The sequence below is a fragment of the Rhinopithecus bieti genome, unplaced genomic scaffold (assembly GCF_001698545.2).
Source record: "Rhinopithecus bieti isolate Rb0 unplaced genomic scaffold, ASM169854v2 scaffold_18418, whole genome shotgun sequence".
In the NCBI taxonomy this organism is placed as follows: Eukaryota; Metazoa; Chordata; class Mammalia; order Primates; family Cercopithecidae; genus Rhinopithecus; species Rhinopithecus bieti.
In genome coordinates this window covers 1,192,033-1,213,282 of record NW_016809431.1, presented here as the reverse complement: position 1 = coordinate 1,213,282, position 21,250 = coordinate 1,192,033, and the positions used below count along the sequence as shown (strand labels likewise).

Below are 21,250 nucleotides of genomic sequence, written 5' to 3'. Positions count from 1 at the left end.
TAAATATCATATCTTCTGATAAGTTGAACTGGGTTAGGTCATATAAATCAGATTGTCTTAACTGAAACCTAATAACTTATTGTGTTGAGACTAGCTATAATCTACTTATTTATTTTTCTTAAGCATTTTTTTGTTTGTTTGTTTGTTTGTTTTGAGATGGAGTCTCACTGTGTCGCCCAGGCAGGAGTGCAGTGGCCGGATCTCAGCTCACTGCAAACTCTGCCTCCTGGGTTTACGCCATTGTCCTGCCTCGGCCTCCCGAGTAGCTGGGACTACAGGCGCCCGCCACCTTGCCCGGCTAGTTTTTTGTATTTTTTTTAGTAGAGACAGGGTTTCACCGTGTTCACCAGGATGGTCTCGATCTCCTGACCTCGTGATCCGCCCGTCTCGGCCTCCCAAAGTGCTGGGATTACAGGCTTGAGCCACCGTGCCCGGCCTTCTTAAGCATTTTATACAGTTTTTTTTTTTAATGTTTAGGGAAGAAAATAAAATGTGATTGTTAAGTAGGATAAAATTTAACCTGAAAGTTTACAAATTTATATTGGAGAATTTTTAAAAGAAATTATATATCACAACCTTGTTTTACTTGTTAGCTGTGTGTTCTTCCCCCATATATCAGAATGAGGTATTCTCACTTTCCAAAATACATTTTTTTTCATTGTAATTTCACACATTCAGCCTTTACTTTAAAAATTAAAAAGAATGGCAACATTTAAGTAACATCAAAGATTTGATTTATGTGACAGGTGTCAAATTGAGTTATGAATTTTGTGAGACTCATAATCCTATTTAAATGCAAAGTATTTTTGTAATTGAAAATATGTGTATATTCATCACCAAATCTTGACATCACAGGGATGACTTTTAAGAATTGCCCCCAAATCAAGTAGCTAAATAGATCCTGGGAAAGTTCATTCTGTTTCTGACAGTCACTCTTCCTGAACTGAAGGCAAGGATCACTTAAGATGGAGGTACTCAAGTGTGAACAGAATCTAACCACTCAAAAGACTGGTAGTGGTCTGATGCACACAGGATGGAAGTACTTGGATATAATGTATTAAAAATGAACAAATGAAACCGTGGAGCTTTGCACACTGGCATTTCAGTACTGTATATACTACAGGGAATTGTGTGTGCACATATTAAGCCGTGGTGTTTAACAGCCCAGAAACAAATGTCACAGGGCGTGAGCTAGATTTGGCTCATTAATAAATGATAGCAATCCCCTGACTGACATGCTCTTCAAAATACGAGCAGCCTTTTGAAATTGAGCTTTGTCTTTTTAATGTGAACACGAATTGGACACTCTTGATTAATTCTAAGTGGCCTCACTAGAGTTAATATTATTTTTACTTGAAGTAAAATAGAGATTTACTTCGAAGCCTTAATAGCCATATGTCAGTAACTGATCTTGATTACAGATCACCTGTGGCTGTGAATTGAAACAGCAGTGTGCTGTTACAGAAGACTGCCTTTTAAAACTCTAAGAAGCAGCCCAGTCCTGCAAGGTATATTGCTGCATGTTCTTTTGACATGCATCTCAAGTACCACCACATCTATTAATAGTTTTTGTTTTACTTTTGATACTTATTAAATAAAGATCATTATCCTGAATTTTCCTCTCTAGTGGCAAAAATGGTAGAAACAAATACATCCTTTCTAATAATAGACATTCATTGAGTCCCTACCAAGGGTGGTGCACTGTTCTGGCAGCCATGTGGGTGCACAATGATGTATCCTTCATTTTATTACGATTTTGAGGCCTTATTAAGTTTTTAACTAAAAAAAAAATTTTGTTTTACATGTCATAAATATTTTATGAAATGAAACACATAATCTGTGTTTCCAGATATTTTAGGCAGAAAGCAACTGTTTAACTTTATCCAAAAAGTAAAGAATTGCCCCAAATGGGTTGATTTCTGAAGTGCAGGAAAATTGCCCTCTGTGTTTTTTTTTCTTTTGTTTTTGTCTTTTAAGATGAAGTCTCACTCTGTTGCCCAGGTTGGAGTGCCGTGGCACAATCTCAGCTCACTGCAAGCTCCGCCTCCCGGGTTCACACCATTCTCCTGCCTCAGCCTCCTGAGTAGCTGGGACTACAGGCACCCGCCACCATGCCTGGCTAATTTTTTTTTTGTATTTTTAGTAGAGACGAGGTTTCACTGCGTTAGCCAGGATGGTCTCGATCTCCTGACCTCGTGATCCACCTGCCTCTGCCTCCCAAAGTGCTGGGATTACAGGTCTGAGCCACCGCGGCTGGTCGCCCTCTCTGTTTTAATTCTTGAAGTGGGTGGTGGTTTACTGTATAATTATTTGTTAAGCTGTTTATATATGTATGTTTTACCCTTTTCTTATATCTGATATGTAAATGAAAAAGGAGTGTGGGGGAAAAGATTTATGTAACCTCAAAGTATTTTCTGGAACAGTGCCTGAAATTCTCTTGTTATTGGTTAATTATTTTAGTTAATATTTGGCCTTTCCTTTTACTCCTCTTCAAAATGGAACTATTCTGTGGCGGGTAATCCATGAAGACATAAGCCCATTAGTGGGATGGGTTTGTCAGGTCACTTTTCTCTGTAGCCCGATGTAGTCTGAGCTGATGTAGGAGGGATTCTGGAAGGTGGTATGATGAGGGGAGGAAAAGGAAAATTTAGTGGTGCATGTTAACAAAATGGAAAGTCAGTAAACCTAAATAATGCATAACCTAAATTTCTCACCTCTGCAGATTTCAATTACCAACACATAACCTAGCTTTACTGAATTGATTAGCTATCTCAAATGGTGATATGGTAAAATCTTACTAATTTGAACAGCGGTTAAAATATATTATTCTGAAAGTGTATTTACTACTTTTAAGTTACATATTTAATGACGTGAAACTAAAACATATTGCCTAATGAAAGCATGTGACTATTACATGAATAGATACTTCAGAAGTGCTCCTAGTAAGTTAATGCTTCTAAGTGGTTTTTCCCCATGTAGTCTTCCCAATCAGGCTTTTAAAACCCAGCTTGTCTAATTCACATTTGTTATAGAGTAGGGGAATACAGATGAAGAGATGTTTAGTTCATATAAAAAGACTGTACATGTTGGCTGGGCGCGGTGCCTCGTGCCTGTAATCCCAGCACTTTGGGAGGCTGAGGTGATGCGGACAGATAACCTGAGGCCAGGAGTTCGAGACCAGCCTGGCCAACATGGTGAAACCCATCTCTACTAAAAATACAAAATTAGCTGGGCGTGGTGGCTCATGCCTATAATCCCAGCTACTCCTGAGGCTGAGGCAAGGGAATCATTTGAACCCAGGAGGCAGAGGTTGCAGTGAGCCGAGATCATGCCACTGCACTCTAGCCTGGGCAACAGAGCAAGATTCTATCTTAAAAAAAATAAAAAAATACTGTACATGTTAACAGTGAACAGTAGTTTACCATTTTGAATATAAAGGAACCATGAATTAAATCGTATTACTGACTATACCTTATCTCATCTACAGTGGGTATATGAGAGTTATAGAACTATTATATTAGCAAATTAATCCTGACAGTAGAACAATTTATTTTGAAAAAGTCTGGCTATGCTGGTTGTGAGTGTTTGTGACAAAGAGCACTCACATGATTTTTTTTTTTTTCCTGATATTATTTTGGAAAACTATCCATATAATGCTTCATCTTAAAAATCATGATTCGGACATTGTGAAAATCCAAATATTGCTTTCTTTAAGCAAATATATAAACATAGTTTGCAATTTTCTTTTAAAATATTCTGTTTTTCTCTCTGTGTTTATTAAGTTTTGGATGGAGGGGAAACAGGTGAAGGTGATTAGGCAACTGCACTTTTCCTAAGGTAATGGGTTATTAGACTAAGGAAAAAGTAGTCAGTCTAAAGAGAATGAGGGTCAGAGCAAACCTAGGTCTATTCTTAAGCTAGTTACTCAGGGCCTTGGTTAACAGGATGTTCACCTTTACTCAGCTTTTTTCAGTTGGTGTTGTTGACACTGGGTATTGGTCTGTCTGCTGTGCCTCCCTCCCCCTGCCTAGGAAAACAGCCCTAGGACATGAAGGTCCTTTTCATTTATATTAAATGTTAGTAATATCTACTAAGAATACCACCACATTTAAATAAAGCTTATTAAGAACAATTAAAAATACTAATGTCCGGGGCTGGGCACGGTGGCTCACACCTGTAATCCCAGCACTTTGAGGGGCCAAGGTGGGTGTACCACTTGAGGTCAGGAGTTCCAGACCAGCCTGGCCAAGATGGTGAAACCCCATCTCTACTAAAAATACAAAAAAATTAGTGGGCTCAGTGGCGTGTGCCTGTAATCCCAGTCACTTGGGAGGCTGAGGCAGGAGAATTGCTTGAACCCAGGAGGCAGAGGTTGCAGTGAGCTGAGATCATGTCACTGCACTCCAGCATGGGTGACAAAGCAAGACTCTGTCTCAGGGAAAAGAAAAGAAACTAATGGTAGGGCACACCTACTGTCCAGGACCTAAATGAGTTCATCCCTTCTGCCGCTGCCCCAGACGTGTACTACATGGAGTTCTACCCGTGAGAAGCAGCTTCATTCCAAATCTTCGCCTGCAATTTTGAGAATCTGCCCTTGTGATTTTGTTCATGGCCACATGGTTATGGCAAAAGTGACTAAGATGGTGACTGGCCACTGCCGATGTTTGATGGTGCGTGGAGTAGTTCCAGGGAATTAATTGGTTGTGTTCCATTTTTCACACCAGGCAGAATTTACCCTAACATTGTTCTTTTCTTATCCCTGGCTTCTGGATGTTGCTCAGTTATTGGTAGCGGCTCCAGCATGAGCTTACCTTTTGTGCTACAGGTGTCTTCAGGATCACCTTTTCATTTCAAGATTCCAAAATAGGAACACAATTCAGATATGGAATCCATGTCAAATGCCTTAGAGTAACAGTTTTTGGAACTTTTATCTGAAACCACCCTTTGTTTTCTCTGTCTAGAGTGTATTTATTAATGTTTATCTTTCCTAATGGGTAGCCAGACATACCTCCCAACTGCTCTGGAGGAAACTTGCCAACTTTGCGGGTGCTCAGGTGTTTCTCTTGTCTTGTCCTCTTGCCTCGCTCTCAGGTGTTCTTCTCATTGAACATCGCTTTCACTTGCCGTTTTGTTTTGTTTTGTTTTGTTTTGTTTTGTTTTGTTTTGGTTTTTTTGAGACAGAGTCTCACTCTGTAGCCAGGGCTGGAGTGTAGTGGCACAATGTCAGCTCACTACAACCTCCACCTCCCGGGTCCCAGTTCAAGCAGTTCTCCTGCCTCAGCCTCCTGAGTAGCTGGGATAACAGGCACATGCCACCATGTCCAGCTAATTTTTATTTTGTTTAGTAGAGATGGGGTTTTGCTATGTTGGCCAGGATGGTCTTGAACTCTTGACCTCGTGATCCGCCCACCTCAGCCTCCCAAAGTGCTGGGATTACAGGCATGAGGCACTGCGCCCGGCCCACTTGCCCTTTTAAGAGTCCATCTCTTCCAGTTGATGGACTAATCTAGACTGACTCTTGAGCTGCTTGTGGGTGGGCCACAGGTGGAAGTAGTGTGTGGTTTTAGAGCTAAGTCTCTGGAGACAGACTACCCAGCTTCATAGCTTGCCACACCACTCAGGAGCTGTAGGACCTTGGGAAAGGCCCGTTTTTGTTATCTTTTAAAATGAGATAACATTGGTATCTACTTCATAGGATTATTTTGAGGATTACATGAGTAAATAGATGTGAAGCGCTTGTAACAGCACCTGACATACAGTAAGTACTGAATAAATATTAGTGTTTATTAATATTACAAACTCATCTTCATGACATTCTCGGTGGTTAGTGACCATTATGCATTGGATTGAAGGATTGTAACTCTTACATACCCCTGTAGGAGTAGCTCTGAGGAAGACACACCTGCATGGCATGTAGACCTAATTGAACAGGGCCTGTGGGCATCTGTGCATGCTGATTTCCCCTGCTCATTTAAACTGCCTCCTTCTTGAGTGAGGTGCGTGCACACTGGAGAAGATTTGTTCCCAGAGCCCACACACCTCCCTCCTGCAGGTTTATCCACCTCTGCCCTGAGAGTGGAAGTCAGACCTCCTAGAAGGGCCCAGACCCTTCAGTTATCTTTATTTTGATCATGACTTCCAACATTGTGTCTGCCGTGGGCTCCCTCTGCTGGTTCCTCTAGCATGTATGCAAATCTGTGGAATAACAACTTTTAAAAACTCAGTTTCAGGTTTTTAGGAATGTTTGCATGAAGAACACATTTGAAAATGTCTTTTTTTATATGTGAGTGATACAGATCACATGTATATTACTCGTTTTTTGACACCTGCATTATGAGTTGGGATATTTTCAGGTTTGAAGTTTTTTGTTTGGTTTGATTTCAAATGGGGACTGTCATGATATGCTGAGAAACTTGTTCACAACGTAGTCATCAAAACCTGATCATTATGTTTTGTATTCTAATATATGGCACTAAATATCTCAGAATGTCATTTTAATAGTCTAAAGTGAATGTTATTTTAACATCTAAAGATGTGGAGACTTAGTTTTGAAGTCTGAAAAAAATAGCCTAGACCCCCAGGACATCGTTATGTTGAAGGTTTAGTACACGTTAGAAAATAGTACCTCCAATTTATTGGGTGATTCATTATTTATTTGGGGTTATAATTTATCAGTAAAATGTGCCACAGTGTCCCTAAAATTGCATTTTAAAATAAGTCTTCTGTTTCTTTGCATTTCCCTATCACTGTTTCCTTTCTCCCTTCCATCTTTCCTTCTCCTCCTCTGCTAGGATCAAACAGCATCAGTAGGATAACTACAAACATGGAAAATGGAGAAAATGAAGGAACAACTAAAATTATTGCACCTTCACCAGTAAAAAGGTCAGTGAAGTTAACTGAAGAAATGTACAATTATATGCGGTCATAAAAATGATTTTTTTCTGTAGACAAGGTTAAAATTTTTTAACTTTGATGATTAATGAATACTTTTGATCCATGGGTTCCAATAAATATTCTCTGGGCCAAATAATACATTAAAATACCAATAAAATATAAAACATCAGGACCTGAATCTCTTATTTGAAGAAAATGCTCTTTTTGTCACAGCAAGGTGAACTCACAGATTGTCTGTGGTTTGCATTCTCCGCAGAAAATTGAAAATTTCTTGTGATTTTTAAAATGGCATGATATAATGGACTAACTCAGAGGGACTTGTAAAATAAAGTAGATGATATTCATGTTTAATATACTGTGTTCATTATAGTGGTGCACTGAACTGTGGCCCTGGAAAGAGGGTTTATGGCATTTAGAGGCATCAGAGCCTCAGAAGTCAGTGATTGCATATGTATGAAGACTTGTCATGGTCCTCTGCATCTGTTTTCCCAGGGGCATTCCCCAGTGGAAAAGCCTTTTCTTAATATATTACATGGATTGTTTCCCTGAGAGCTCAGCCTTGTTTTCTGTTAAGATACTGTTGCAGAGTCATTTTTTCTTATCTCCAGTTATGTTCACGGAACAGCATTATAAACAGCAATGAGCAGCTTTCATGAATTCACTTTCTCTATAGGGGTTGCCCCCATACATCATGGGGAAATCCCAGCAGTCAGAGATATGTGACCTGCAGAGACTTCTTAGATCATCTACTTGATCTTTTTTTGGTAAATAATTGTGTCTTCATTCAGCTGTATTGTGGCTACTTCGAGGAATATAGTTCATAATTTCTCAGCAAGATTACTTTAAGATCTGAAGATTCTCAGAGTTGTAATATTTTACCCAGGGATTTGCCTATGTTTTGTTTAGTTCTAAGACATTTACCAGTTCTCCTTTTAGGATGACAAGTTATTTATCATTGCATAACTTTAGTTTACCTTATTTCCCTTCGTCACCCTCACAGCTGTGGATAAATAGAGAGTCACTCTCATCTCTATGTACAGGGTATGCTTGTGGTATGTTCAGCATAAGAACAGGAATCTTCCATGAGATTCCGATCCCAAGCATTTTTAGAATGTCCTGAAGGAGTACAGTCCTCTTTTTAAAAACTTACTTTTTCAACTTCTATTTTAGGTCCAGCGGTACATGTGCTGGTAGGTTTGTCACATGGGTAAATTGTGTATCACTGAGGTTTGGTGTGTGCATGATCCCAGCACTCAGGTAGTGAGCACAGTACCTGATAGGTAGTTTTCAACCCTTGCCCCCCTCCTCCGCTGGTGGTCCCCAGTGTCTATTGTTCCCATCTTTATGTCCATGTGTACTCAGTGTTTAGTTCTCACTTATAAGTGAGAACCTGCAGTATCTGGTTTTCTGTTTCTGGGTTAATTCACTTAGGATAATAGCCTCCAGTTGCATCTGTGTTGTTGCAAAAGATATGGTTTCATTCTTTTTTTATGGCTGTGTAGTATTCCATGGTGTATATGTACCACATTTGCTTTATCCAGTCCACTGTTCATGGTCATCTAGGCTGATTCCACATCCTTGGTATTGTGAATAGTGCTGCAAGAACATGTGAATGTATGTGTCTTTTTTTTTTTTTTTTTTTTTTTTGAGATGGAGTCTCACTTTGTCTCCAGGCTGGAGTGGAGTGGCACCATCTTGGCTCACTGCAACCTCTGCCTCCCAGGTTCAAGCAATCTCCTGCCTCTACCTCTCGAGTAGCTGGGACTATAGGCGTGTGCCACCACTCCCAGCTAATTTTTGTATTATTGGTAGAGACAGGGTTTTACCATGTTGGCCAGGATGGTCTCCATCTCTTGATCTTGTGATCCACCTGCCTTGGCATCCCAAAGTGCCGGGATTACAGGTGTGAGCCATCGCACCCGGCCATATGTCTTTTTTTGTAGAATGATTTATTTCCCTTTGAGTATATATCCAGTAATGGGATTGTTGGGTCAAATGGTGGTTCTGTTTTAAGTTCTTTGAGAAATCTCCAAACTGCTTTCCACAGTGGCTGAGCTAATTTACATTCCCACCAACAGTGTATAAGTGTTCCCTTTTTTTCCACAATCTTGCCAACATCTTTATTTTTTGTCTTTTTGATAATAGCTATTCTGACTGGTGGGAGATGATGTCTCATTGTGATTTTAATTTGCTTTTTTCGAATGATTAATGAAGGTGAGCATTTTTTCGTGTATTTGTTGGCTGCATGTATGTCTTCTTTGGAAAAATGCCTATTCATGTCCTTTGCCCCTTTTTTAATGTGTTGTTTGTTTCATCTTGTTGAATTGTTGAAGTTCCTTATAGATTCTGGATATTACACCTTTGTCGGATACATAGTTTGTGAATATTTTCTCCTGTCTGTAGATTGTTTACTCGTTGATAGTTTCTTTTGTTGTGGAGAAGCCCTTTAAGGTCCCACTTTTCAATTTTTGATTTCGTTGCAATTGCTTTTGGGGACTTAGTTATAAATTTCTTCACCAAGGCTGACGTCCAGAATGATATTTCCTAGATTTTCTTCTAATATATATTTTCATAGTTTGAGGTCTTACATTTAAGTTCTTAATCTAAGATCTTAATCTGGAACTTAATCTAAGTTCAAGTATCTTGAGTGGATATTTGTATATGGTTAAAGGAAGGGGTCCAGTTTCACCCTTCTGCATATGACTAGCCATCCCAGCACCATTTAGGGAGTCCTTTTTCTATTGCTTGTTCTGGTTGATTTTGTTGAAGATCAGATGGTTGTAGGTGTGTGACTTTATTTTTGGGTTCTCTATCCTATTGCATTGATCTTTTGTCGGTTTTGTACCATACTATGCTGTTTTTGTTATTGTAGACTTGTAGTATAGTTTGAAGTCAGGTAGTGTGATGCCTCCAGCTTTGTTCTTTTTGCTTAGAATTGCTTTGGCTGTTTGGGCTTTTTTGGAGGGAGGGTTCCATTTTAGAATAGTTCTTTCCTATGAAAAAATGATGTTGATAGTTTGATAGAAATAGCATTGCATCTGTATATTGCTTTGGACTATGTGGCCATGTTAACAGTATTTTCAACCTTTGCAACCACATTCCTGTGATGATACTGGTACTTGAAGCCAAAGTTTTTCTCTCAAGCTTCAGATGAGAAATACCTTAGGGAGTTAATGCAATTAACTTGCCACCCAGGATTTTATTATTCTTTTTTTTTTTTTTTGAGGCGGAGTCTCGCTCTGTTGCCCGGACTGGAGTGCAGTGGCTGGATCTCAGCTCACTGAAAGCTCCGCCTCCCGGGTTTACGCCATTCTCCTGCCTCAGCCTCCCGAGTAGCTGGGACTACAGGCACCCGCCACCTCGCCCGGCTAGTTTTGTATTTTAGTAGAGACGGGGTTTCACCGTGTTAGCCAGGATGGTCTCGATCTCCTGACCTCGTGATCCGCCCGTCTCGGCCTCCCAAAGTGCTGGGATTACAGGCTTGAGCCACCGCGCCCGGCCTATTCTTTAACTTTTGTATACTCTCTCAGTTCCTCTTTTATCTCCCTATTTCTTTTCCAGTGTCCTTTCTCCTTTCCCTTTGCTTTTTCTGATTTATTGATCACATGTACTTTCTACTGTTGTATTAAATATCTACCATATTTGTTACTTTTCTTCATTTCAAAAGGTAAGCTTTTACTTTGGGAATTGAATCTGTAGAGGTTTTTAGCCTTTATAAAAATAATAACTTAGCTACTATCTACTAATATTACGGTTTATATGCCTCTGTCAGATACATAATTTTATAGGCTTACATTAATTCCTTCATGGATAGTATACTAGGGTGCAAGTCTGTTTTCTTTTCTTTTCTTTTTTTTCTAAATACCTTGTCATCTTTCTCTTCTTTGTTGGCAGTTATAAAGTACTCTGCTATGACTGTATCCTAGGGCAGTTATACACAGGATTCCTCAAAAAGCCAGGGTTAAAAGTGAATTTGGAGTTAAATAACTCTACCTTTATCTGAAGCCAAGACTCCTGAGGATGTGAGAGGTGACCCCCCCGCCACCCCCCCCTCCCCGTGCCTGGAGGATTCTGATTAGTCCCTTCCTCTGTGTCTCCCTATGGTTTTCTAAAACAATTTGTTGAGGGTAGAATAACAACTCAGTTACATTTACATTCTTAGGACTGAAAGATGATACTAGGTCAGGAAATAGCATTTGAAAGTCATTCTGATCTGGAGGGATGAAGCCAAGATATGGCGGAAGCTGGGAAAAGGTCAGTTTGAGTAGCCTGAACCTGCCCAGGGCTGACCGACCTATGTGGATTCAGACCAGTGCCTGGAGCCAGGGTTTCTCTGATCACTGTTTTAAAAAGGGAGCCAGGCTGAAGATCCTTGGCTTTCTTCTTTTCTTGGCTCTGTGGTTCCCCTTGCTCCCTCTCCTGCAGGTGGACTCTAGCGTTTCTTAACGATTGATGGACCTGGCATCTGTTGACTAAAGCAGTAAAACTAGAAAGAAAGTGGGGGGAAACACCCCAAGGTACTTGCTGGAGACAGATTTTTTAGGCAGCACCTTCATGTTCTTTTTAGAGTCACAGGTATAAACAAGCAAATAAGTGTGCACATCTTAACGTTCGTTAAAAAAAAATTACTTAACAAGTAAGTATGTGAGTTTACTTTTATTTTCTACTTAATTTATTTTTCATACTTTTTTTAAATTTAAAGCTTTAAGAAAGCAAAGAATGAAAATAGCCCTGATACCCAAAGAAGCAAATCTCATGCACCGTGGGAAGAAAATGGCCCCCAGAGGTAAAGGGAATCATTGTTTTTATAAAGGAGACAGTAGAAAAGGGGTTAGCACTTGCAGCTCATTGAATAAAGGAATCCAGCTGCTGGGTGGTTGATCACAGCTAGCCGTGGATAAAGTGTGCAGACTGTAAATGAGTGTGACCCAGGGAGAGAGGGGCTGGGATTTCTGAAGTGGAATTCAGCACTATGTTTTATAACATGAAACTTTTTCCTGGAAAGGCAAAAAGGAAACCTAGGAAATACTATGAAATTGCCTGCAAGGTAATATATTTCTGAAAACTCTAAATGACATATTAATAATTTGCCCATTTCATGGTTTTGGTTAAAAACTTAAGTCAAGGCCGGGCATGGTGGCTCACGCCTGTAATCCCCGCACTTTGGGAGGCCGTGGCGGGTGGATCATGAGGTCAGGAGATCAAGACCATCCTGGCTAACACGGTGAAACCCCGTCTCTACTAAAATACAAAAAATTAGCCGGGCGAGGTGGCGGGCGCCTGTAGTCCCAGCTACTCGGGAGTCTGAGGCAGGAGAATGGCATGAACCTGGGAGGCGGAGCTTGCAGTGAGCGGAGATCTTGCCACTGCACTCCAGCCTGGGTGACAGAGCGAGACTCTGTCTCAAAAAAAAAAAAAAAAACAAACTTAAGTCAAAAACTACAGCTGATGAATAGTGATGCTGGAAGACCTTTATTCCTAAAAATATGGATATGTCTAGTTTATCTCTGGTCACAACTACCAAACCAGTGACAGACCTGTGTTGTAACTTATAGTTCAAATTCTAACCCTGCCACATCCTAGCTACTTTATTTGGGCCACTTAATTAAGTAGTCTATATTTCAATTTTTTTTCTGTTTAATAGGTTTAATAATTGTACCTCCGTGCTGAAGGCTGATAAGAAGATTAGCTGAGATAGAATTTAAAGCCTTTAGCTGAGTCAGTGTTTAGAAAGGGGAAAATTCATCATACGTATGAATTGTTACTGTTATTTGTGTGTGTTCATTTTTTACTACTGAAGGCTAATGAGACAAATGGCATTCCTGCAAAATAATGACCTTTATGGTTTGATTTGCCAGATCTTACCTCTTTTCTTTCAATAAATCCTGTCAGCAAAGAGAACCACATGCCTCTGGAGGTACCAGCTGTGCAGTTATGAATGACTCTGGGTCTGGGCTGGGCTGTGTGTTCCCCCAGGACCTCTCTGGGCTCTTTTTGACCATTTATCTTTCTCTCCAGTGGACTCTACAATTCTCCCAGTGACCGCACTAAGTCACCAAAGTTCCCTTACACACGTCGCCGAAACCCCTCCTGTGGAAGTGACAATGACTCTGTACAGCCTATGAGGAGGAGGTAAGTGGAACACAATCCCTCTGTTAGCAGTTTTCGACAGAAGCATTTTGTCCCAGGCCTGACTTTATAGCAGGTGATTCTTATACCAACATTACTGTTTCTCTTTAAAATAACAGGAAGCTTACTCTTTCTGACATAAAATAAGTTAGGAATCCCAAAGTATTTATCTTAAACAGCCAGAGTTTTAGAGAATAATTTCATAAAATATTGGCAGGAACTTGCTTTCTATATTCTATTTATGACTGATGTGTCTAAAATAGTATATATAATGTATAAAACATGTATTATATATAGTGTATTACATAGTAGAGACAGCGTGTCTTTTTTTTATTGAGACGGAGTTTCACTCTTGTTGCCTAGGCTGGAGAGCAGTGGCACGATCTTGGCTCACCGCAACTTCTGCCTCCTGGGTTCAAGCGATTCTCCTGCCTCAGCCTACCGAGTAGCTGGGATTACAGGCGTGCGCTGCCACGCCCGACTGATTTTTTTTGTATTTTTAGTAGAGATGGGATTTCTCCATGTTGGTCAGGCTGTTCTTGGACTCCCGACCTCAGGTGATCCACCCGCCTAGGCCTCCCAAAGTGCTGGGATTACAGGTGTGAGCCACCTGTAATCCCTGTAATATCTGGGATTACAGGCATGCACCATCAGGCCCTGCTAATTTTTGTATTTTTAGTAGAGACGGGGTTTCTCCATGTTGGTCAGGCTGGTCTTGAACTCCTGACTTCATGATCCACCTGCCTCATCCTCCCTAAGTGCTGGGATTATAGGCATGAGTCTCCGTGCCCAGCCTCTTTTTCCTTTTTTTTAAAAAATAAAAATGTGTAAACTAAAGTAGAGATGGGGTCTCACTTGCTGTGTTGCCCAGGCTGGTCTTGAATTCCTTGCCTCAAGCAGTCCTCCCACCTCAGTCTCCCAAATTGCTGGGATTATAGGCATGAGTCACTGCACCCAGCCTAAATAACTTTTATGATTACAAGAAGTTCAGTTCATGATGTCAGGTAACCATCAAGACTCTTTTTATGCACACTGCAGGTTTGGAAGCCAAGCCCTTCTTTCCAGCTATGCCCTGGTTAATACACACTTGCTGGCCCTTTCCTGCTTGATCCCTTTTGCTTCTGCTGGTTTCCCAGAGTTTTGCCCCCAGCTTTCTGAAACCAAGTTCAACTTCACTGAAATTCTTTGATGGTTAAGAAGAGAAGGGTCTATATTACCTTCATGTAGTAGGACTGACATGAGGGGGCTAGATCAGGACCAACAGTGATTAGATAGGATAATAGAGTAATAGTAGGCATTTGTTTGGTGTTGGCCATATTCTAAGTACTGAGTAAAGTGCTTGCTATATGTTATTTCATGTAATCCTGATAGTAACAACTCTTTGGGAGCTGGCATTTGTATTCAGGCATGATGTGATTCTAGCAGAGGGGGATTAAATAGGGAATTGGTGCAAGGCTGTAAGTAGGATTGAAGGCGCAAAAAGCAGAGAGTGATGTAACTCTGAGATCTAGCTGCTGTTACTGCCTCTGGACTGAAGGAATGCAAAGAGAGAAGTGGGTGTTACCTAGGGACCAGAAGCCACTTCCACCTTTGAGCTGGCAATCCTGAGCCTGTGCTTGCCGCTGACATTGCTACAGGCACCGTGATGGATGCTAGGCAGGGACCACTCTTGCTGACGTTGCTGGAGGTACCACCACTGTAGCCAAACAAAGAACACCCACTTCTCAGGAATACAAGAGTTGATGCCACAGGTACAACTAGAAGCAAAATCACTTTCCCCTTTCTCTGCCTTCAAATCTTACTAGAGTCTCTTTTAACTGAAACTCAGCTGGCAAAGGTGTCTAGGAATATAAAATTTCCAGGCTTTCTATCTCGGCAGTAGAGGGCAGATTATAGAGGAGTCAGTAGAGGCTGAGTACCAATGAAAAATATTCAGCCCAGCGTCACCATCTCATTTTTACAGATGAGAAAACTGAGGCTCAGGGAGATGATGGTAACTTGTCCTCTGTGGCACACATGGGATTGGAATCCCGGTCTGTACATCTGAAAAAGTTGGAGATAGTGATAGCCCTCATTTAAATAAAGCTGTCCTTCAGCCCTTACTCAGCTTTCTCCTTGGGAACACCAAGAGTTGGTTCAACTTGGACAATACTTAAAAGCAAAGCAACACCACTGGGAAATACTTTAAAATGCATTTGTGTGTATTGTGTGTTGAGGCAACATAGGTGGCAGGGATGATGAGAATTTAGCATATATTATTGGTAGATAGAGTTTTATAGTTTTCCACCCTTAATTAATTAGTGCAATTTGTCAGCACTCCCTAAATAAAATAATTACACATGTTGAGCAGATAGTCATTTTAACACATTTGAAAATGAACTTAATTAAATTTTGCTAAAATATGCCTAAATTTGCATATTTTCATACAAAATAATTGCTTGAAATAGTTTGCAGCATATACACTCCCAGATCCAGACTTGACTTCTACAATGAGGTTCATTTTCCGCTGGCTTCCTGTGAAACACAGAGAAGTAATTGTGGAGAGTGGATACAGGATCCTTTCATTGGCATATTCCAGGGGGAAGGCTATTTAAATTTGCTAGAAAGAGAATCTTTTTGCCTGGGCATCCCTAGAGCCTTTTGCCTGGTGCGCTTACAGGTCTCTTTTGGGGATCTGTGTTTTGAGGCAACAAGCCATTGCTGCATGTTGACATAAAAGGACTAAAGTACCTTGTTCTCTGTTTCTTTCCAGTATAAATGCCCTGTAAGTGTCCTTGTCCTTGTCAGTCTTGTTTTATCTTCACACATATTTACCTTGCACTGGGCACAAATCCCTACATTGCTGGATTAACATTGACATTTAAAATCGAGACATGTCATCAGCATGGAAGAATCTCAAGGACTTAAATTTAGTAATAGGAAATTATATTTTGCTTTGGATGCCAGGATAATACATTTTGCAATAGATGTCAAAATTTCGTATTTTGTCAGTTATTTATCATGAGATGGATACAGGCTATCAAATTCTGGCTGAGTCCAGAATAGTGATCCTTAACCTTTTTGGGTAATACTACCCTCTGAGATCTGGTGAAATGTTGGATTCATTCCCTAGGGAAAGACAGGTTCATATTTAAATACATATAAACATTTCCATATAGTTTTCAAAGTTCATGGAGACCCTGAAGCCTGCTTGTTTAAACATTCCTATTCTAGAAAAAGAAAGCCAGCATTTTTTCTGGTAGTACAGTATATTTTCACTCCTTAGCTTTCACTTTTACATTAAAAAATGTTTGAGTGCCTGTTGTATGCCATGCAATGTGCTGCTACCACCAGACAAAGTTCCTGTCCTTTGGGAGCTTAGATGCTATTAAGGGATAAATATATGAGTCATAGGAATATATGTGCCATTATGACTTTAATATGTAATAGGAAGGTAAGCTATGTGGTACTTAGGGGAATTTTAAAAACTTTTTGTTGAAACCTAGCTTGCATACAGAAAAGTACACACGTGTCATAAGTGTAAATGCGTGATAAATTTTTATAAATAGACACCCGTGTAGTGAGCACTATTAGGGGAAGTTTGCTGAATCACTGAGCCAAAGAGGTTGGGGTAGGTTTCCTGAGGTTGGATGCTTGAGCCAGGATCTGAGATACAAACAGGCTAAAAGAAAGGAACGATCATACCAGATAGAGGGGCTAGCATGTGCAAAAGCCTTGGGAATGGAAAGAAGCAGGGAACCTTTGTGAAAAGGAAAAAGGCCAGTGTTTTCAGACTCTGGGAGTGAATAAAAATGTGTTAGAAATGAGCATAGAGAGAAAGATGGGATCAGACCTTATAGCCCACCTGGCCTTTGTTCAGGATTTTGGTCCTTAGACCAGTGGTATTTTTACAGGAAGTACAATAACATCACCCTTGTGTTTGTAAAGATAATCCTCACTGTCTTGTGGAGAAATGGTGAAAGAGGGTAGTGGCAGAAATGGAGAGACCAGGCGGCAGGCTATGGTACGAGTCCTAGCAATAGAGAATGGGAGCATGGACCAGGTGGTGATGTGGAGATATAAAGAAGTGGATGGTTTCAGTAGCCAGCAGGAGGAGGTAAAACTGGTAGGAGAATCAGTATGAGGGGTGGAGGAGAGGGAGCTGTCCAGAATGAAACCCAGGCTTGTTCAGTTTTTTGAATTCAGTGTATTGCATAGAAATAGAATCATCAGGACTTTACAGGCTTGAAAGGGACAATTGCCAATTTAGTTTCTGATATCCTGAATTTATGGTGCTTCTGAGAAGTCCAAGTACACAATTCATATGGATTGTTGAATGTAAGTCAGGAGCTAGATTTGCTTTATGGACTGAAGTATAATTTTAAGTATGTCACTTGAAGTATAGAGATTAGGTTGCTTAGGTGGATAGTATAGATAGAATGCAAAAAGACAAAGCCAATGACAGAGTTGTAGGAAACTCCAGCATTTGTCTTAATTGAAGATTAACTGTAATGGAGAGAGAGAAATTGTGGCCATGGAAAAATCAAGAGAGTGAAAATTTGCATACCAAATGTCTCACTTCTCTCTTCATTCCCAGAATACTAGAATCCAGGCTTATGTTACTTAGGCAGAAAATTAGAGAATTCCTTTGTAAGAAAATGAACATGGTCAAGAGAAAAGACTATGGATACTAGCTTTCAAAGCATCTTCCAATGAAATTGTTGTATCTCCTAGGCATGAAATTAGAGAATCCCACTGCAGGAAATGGACCAGGTACAAGAGAAAAGACTTGCATATACTTACTTTCAAAGGATCATCCATTGAAATGATTGAAGCTGCCCTCATATTACTGTGAGGCCACTAATTAACATGCTCTGCACCAACCAAAGGGCTCCAGTCACTTTAACACTTACTGCTTGGATAGGAATAGAGAGCCATGAACACCTGCATTTGAGCAGTGCTTCTGTCTGGAAAGGCAGAGACTAAAACAAACAAATGGGGTGTAGAGTGGGATTGGGGGCATTCTCACTGGAAACAGACAGTATAAGAAAGAAAATTTCTAAAAAAACTGTTTAAAAGATGAAAAAATATATCGATGAGTTTCTATCAATACAAAGGTAAGAACTAATGAATAAGAGTTTTTAGGCTTTAAATTAGTGTGACAGAATTTAAAATAATCAGTAAAAGATTTGGAAGGTAACATTAAGAAAATCTTCCCCAAAATGGAACCAAAAAGCCCATAATAAAACAAATGTATGGAAATAATAATAATAAAATTATCAAACCTAGATATCAAACATTCAACTAACACAATTTCTAAGAAAAAAGAACAGAGAAAACATAGGAAGCTATTAAAGAAACAGCACAAGCAAATATTCCGGAACTGAAGGATGTGACGTTATAAAGCAGAACCCACTGAGCAATTGACATAATTGATTGAAAAGTTAGATTCATTCCAAGGTTCATTATAACTAAATTTCAAAACATTATTGATTAACAAAGAATTCTAAAGATTTGGAGGGGGCATGGGAATATGGGAGAGAAAAATCCATGTGCAAGTGGTGACAAATCAAAATGACATTGGGGGCCAGGTACGGTGTCTCACGCCTGTAATCCCAGCACTTTGGGAGGCCAAGGCGGGCAGATCACCTGAGGTCAGGAGTTCAATTCCAGCCTGGCCAACATGGTAAAACCCCGTCCTTACTAAAAATACAAACTAGCCAGGCATGGTGTTGCATGCCTGTAATTCCAGCTACTGTGGAGGCTGAGGCAGGAAAATCATTTGAACTTGGGAGGCGGAGGTTGCAGTGAGCCGAGATCATGCCACTGTACTCCAGCCTGGGCCACAAGAGTGAAACTCCACCTAAAAAAAAAAAAGAAAAGAAAAAACAGACATTGGGCTGCTTCACAGTAAAATCAGAGGAAGAAGGCAAAGAAGTATTGCCTTGAGAAGTCTGAAAGATTATTTTCAGTTTAGGAGTCTATGCCCAGATAACCATAATTGTTTGTATAGAATAAAGACATTTTCAGAAATTGTGGGTCCCAAAAAAGTGTATCTGTCGTGCATATTTTTTCTGTTAGCAACTAAAAGATACACTTTACCAAAACCCAGACAAGTCGCCAAAAGACCTGGAGATGTGGGGTCCATCATACAAAGAAGCAAAAGGAGTTCCTTGGATCATAGTAAAGGGAGTTAGTCAAAAGTGGGTGGTCCAGGTATGAGCAGGAGGGCAGAGGGATCTAGGAGGGATGTAAATGGAACTTAGAGATTACCTGCGTATCCATCCATAGCAGGAGTTTTGCAGTTCTCTCAGAGTTTGAAGAATAGTGATAAGCAAAAGAACCCTAAGCAAGTGATACGTACATGGAAAACTTAGGCAAGTATCCTCGCTCAGAAAATTTAAAACCTACAAAAGAATGGAATCATATTCCTGGAACACTATTTAGATCATCTGTGACCAATTTCAGTATAATTGTGTTTATGCTAGATAGTGACCCCAAAATTTGATGTAAGAACAGGGACTACATATTGCTGTTAATGTTACTCGATATAAGTGTATTGGAGGAAATGGGGTAATGTAAGCCATACATTAAAGAGATCAGAGTGGGAAGGTGCTGAATTACACATCATAAGGAAATGGAGCATAGGGCATAGACACCACTCTCAAGAAGTTTAGCTTTGAAGGAGAGAGGAGAGACTGGGCAGATGAAGGGGGATGTGGACTGAAAGTAGGTCTGTGTTTGTTTAAACAGTAGAGACTTGAAAAAGTTAATAGCTTGTAAAAAGAGTCTGCCAGACAGGCAAGGTGACTATGTGTGAGAGGTGAGAAGGTAGTTAATGAAAGTCATTGAAAAGACATGGGGTGATGGGATGCAGAAAGCACTGGTGGAGGGACTGACCTTGGTAGTAAGGATAAATCCATAAATAACAGAGAGGAAGATGTTGGTAAGTTTTTATTTTTGGTAGCAGGAAGATGAAAGAGTTCTATCTGGAGGCTACTTTTTCCTTTGGAAGGAGAAAACAAAGTCATTTGCTGAAACAGGGATACTGTGGGTCAGACGGTTGCAGGGTGAAGAGTTTGAAACTGCTTTGTACTTAGATCTGCAAAAAGTGGCAGGATTGCTGAACCATGGTGTGGCCCCACTTGAGGTTTATGAACGTGGATTTGTACTGTAATGTGCCCCTTTTATGTGACTCCTTCCAGCACTGCTCAACCAGATGTTTAGAACTGATACAGAAAACTTGCATAGTTGGATTCACCCATGCCTGGGATTTTACCAAAAAGACGGAATGAAAAACAGAGTTGGGGAACGTGTTGAGTATCATCATGCATGTTATTGAAATGATGGATTAGGAAATCTAAGCTGAGTACAGAAGACAGTGAAGAGAAGTGAAGAGCTGGTGGAGAGTAGCCAGGTCAATAGATAGTCTTATTAGGGTCAAAGAAAAGAAAGAATGGAAATAGTTGAATAAGCAATAACAGCTTATCTTGGTTGAATGCTAACAATGACCCAGGTCCTAGTGTATGCATTTTAAATATATTAATTCATTTTATCCTTTAGAGCAGACTTCAAAGGAGATTCTATTAAAAGTAAGTCACTGAGTAGAAAAGTAACTTATTTAAATCACACAACTCATCAGTGGAGAAGATGAGATTCACATTCATGTTGTCTGGCTCTAGAGCCAACACCTTTAACCAGGATGCCCCATTGAAGCTGTTTGAAAGTAAATGGGGAGTGGTAAACAGAAAGGAGATTGTGGTAAGAGAGCAAAGTGTTTGGAGGTGCTTACAGACGATGAAGTCCAAAGTATGACCATGAGGCAGGTTGCTGAGTTGAAGTGGAGGAGATTATGAGAGAAGAGATAAAGAGAATTTGGAGCCCCAGGGTATAGGAAAGGGCATCCAAGTGAGATGATGTCATTTCCACTATGGCGGAAGTCAGCTTGGAGGACTGCAGTTCTGCAACTGCAGACTAACCTCATCATTGGATTAATGGAATTCAGATGGTTTGCCTGTCCCACTAGAGTGAGGCCAGGTTATGTTATTAACATTATATTTCTGGGATGTGTCGTATGTAGGGTTAGGCATATACATATGACTTAAATGTTTGGTGAATGAATGAATGTATGACAGACATGTGTAAACTGAAGTGAAACTCATTTTGGTGTGCTTTCCTTAGCCAATTGATAATCTCCTGTTTTCTTTTTATTTTTTTATTTTTTATTTTTTTTTATTTTTTATTTTTT

At 40.1% G+C, this 21,250-nt stretch overlaps 1 protein-coding gene across 2 annotated transcripts in view; it reads left to right on the top strand.

Annotated features, from left to right (window-relative positions):
- EPB41L4A (erythrocyte membrane protein band 4.1 like 4A) overlaps positions 1–21,250 on the top strand; it is a 269,890-nt gene that overhangs the window by 214,883 nt on the left and 33,757 nt on the right. For both annotated transcript variants that reach the window (XM_017889282.1, XM_017889281.1), the window contains 3 exons: positions 6,792–6,882; positions 11,597–11,680; positions 12,913–13,026. In XM_017889282.1, the coding sequence (XP_017744771.1) occupies positions 6,792–6,882; positions 11,597–11,680; positions 12,913–13,026 (289 nt within the window). The remainder of the gene's footprint in view (positions 1–6,791; positions 6,883–11,596; positions 11,681–12,912; positions 13,027–21,250) is intronic.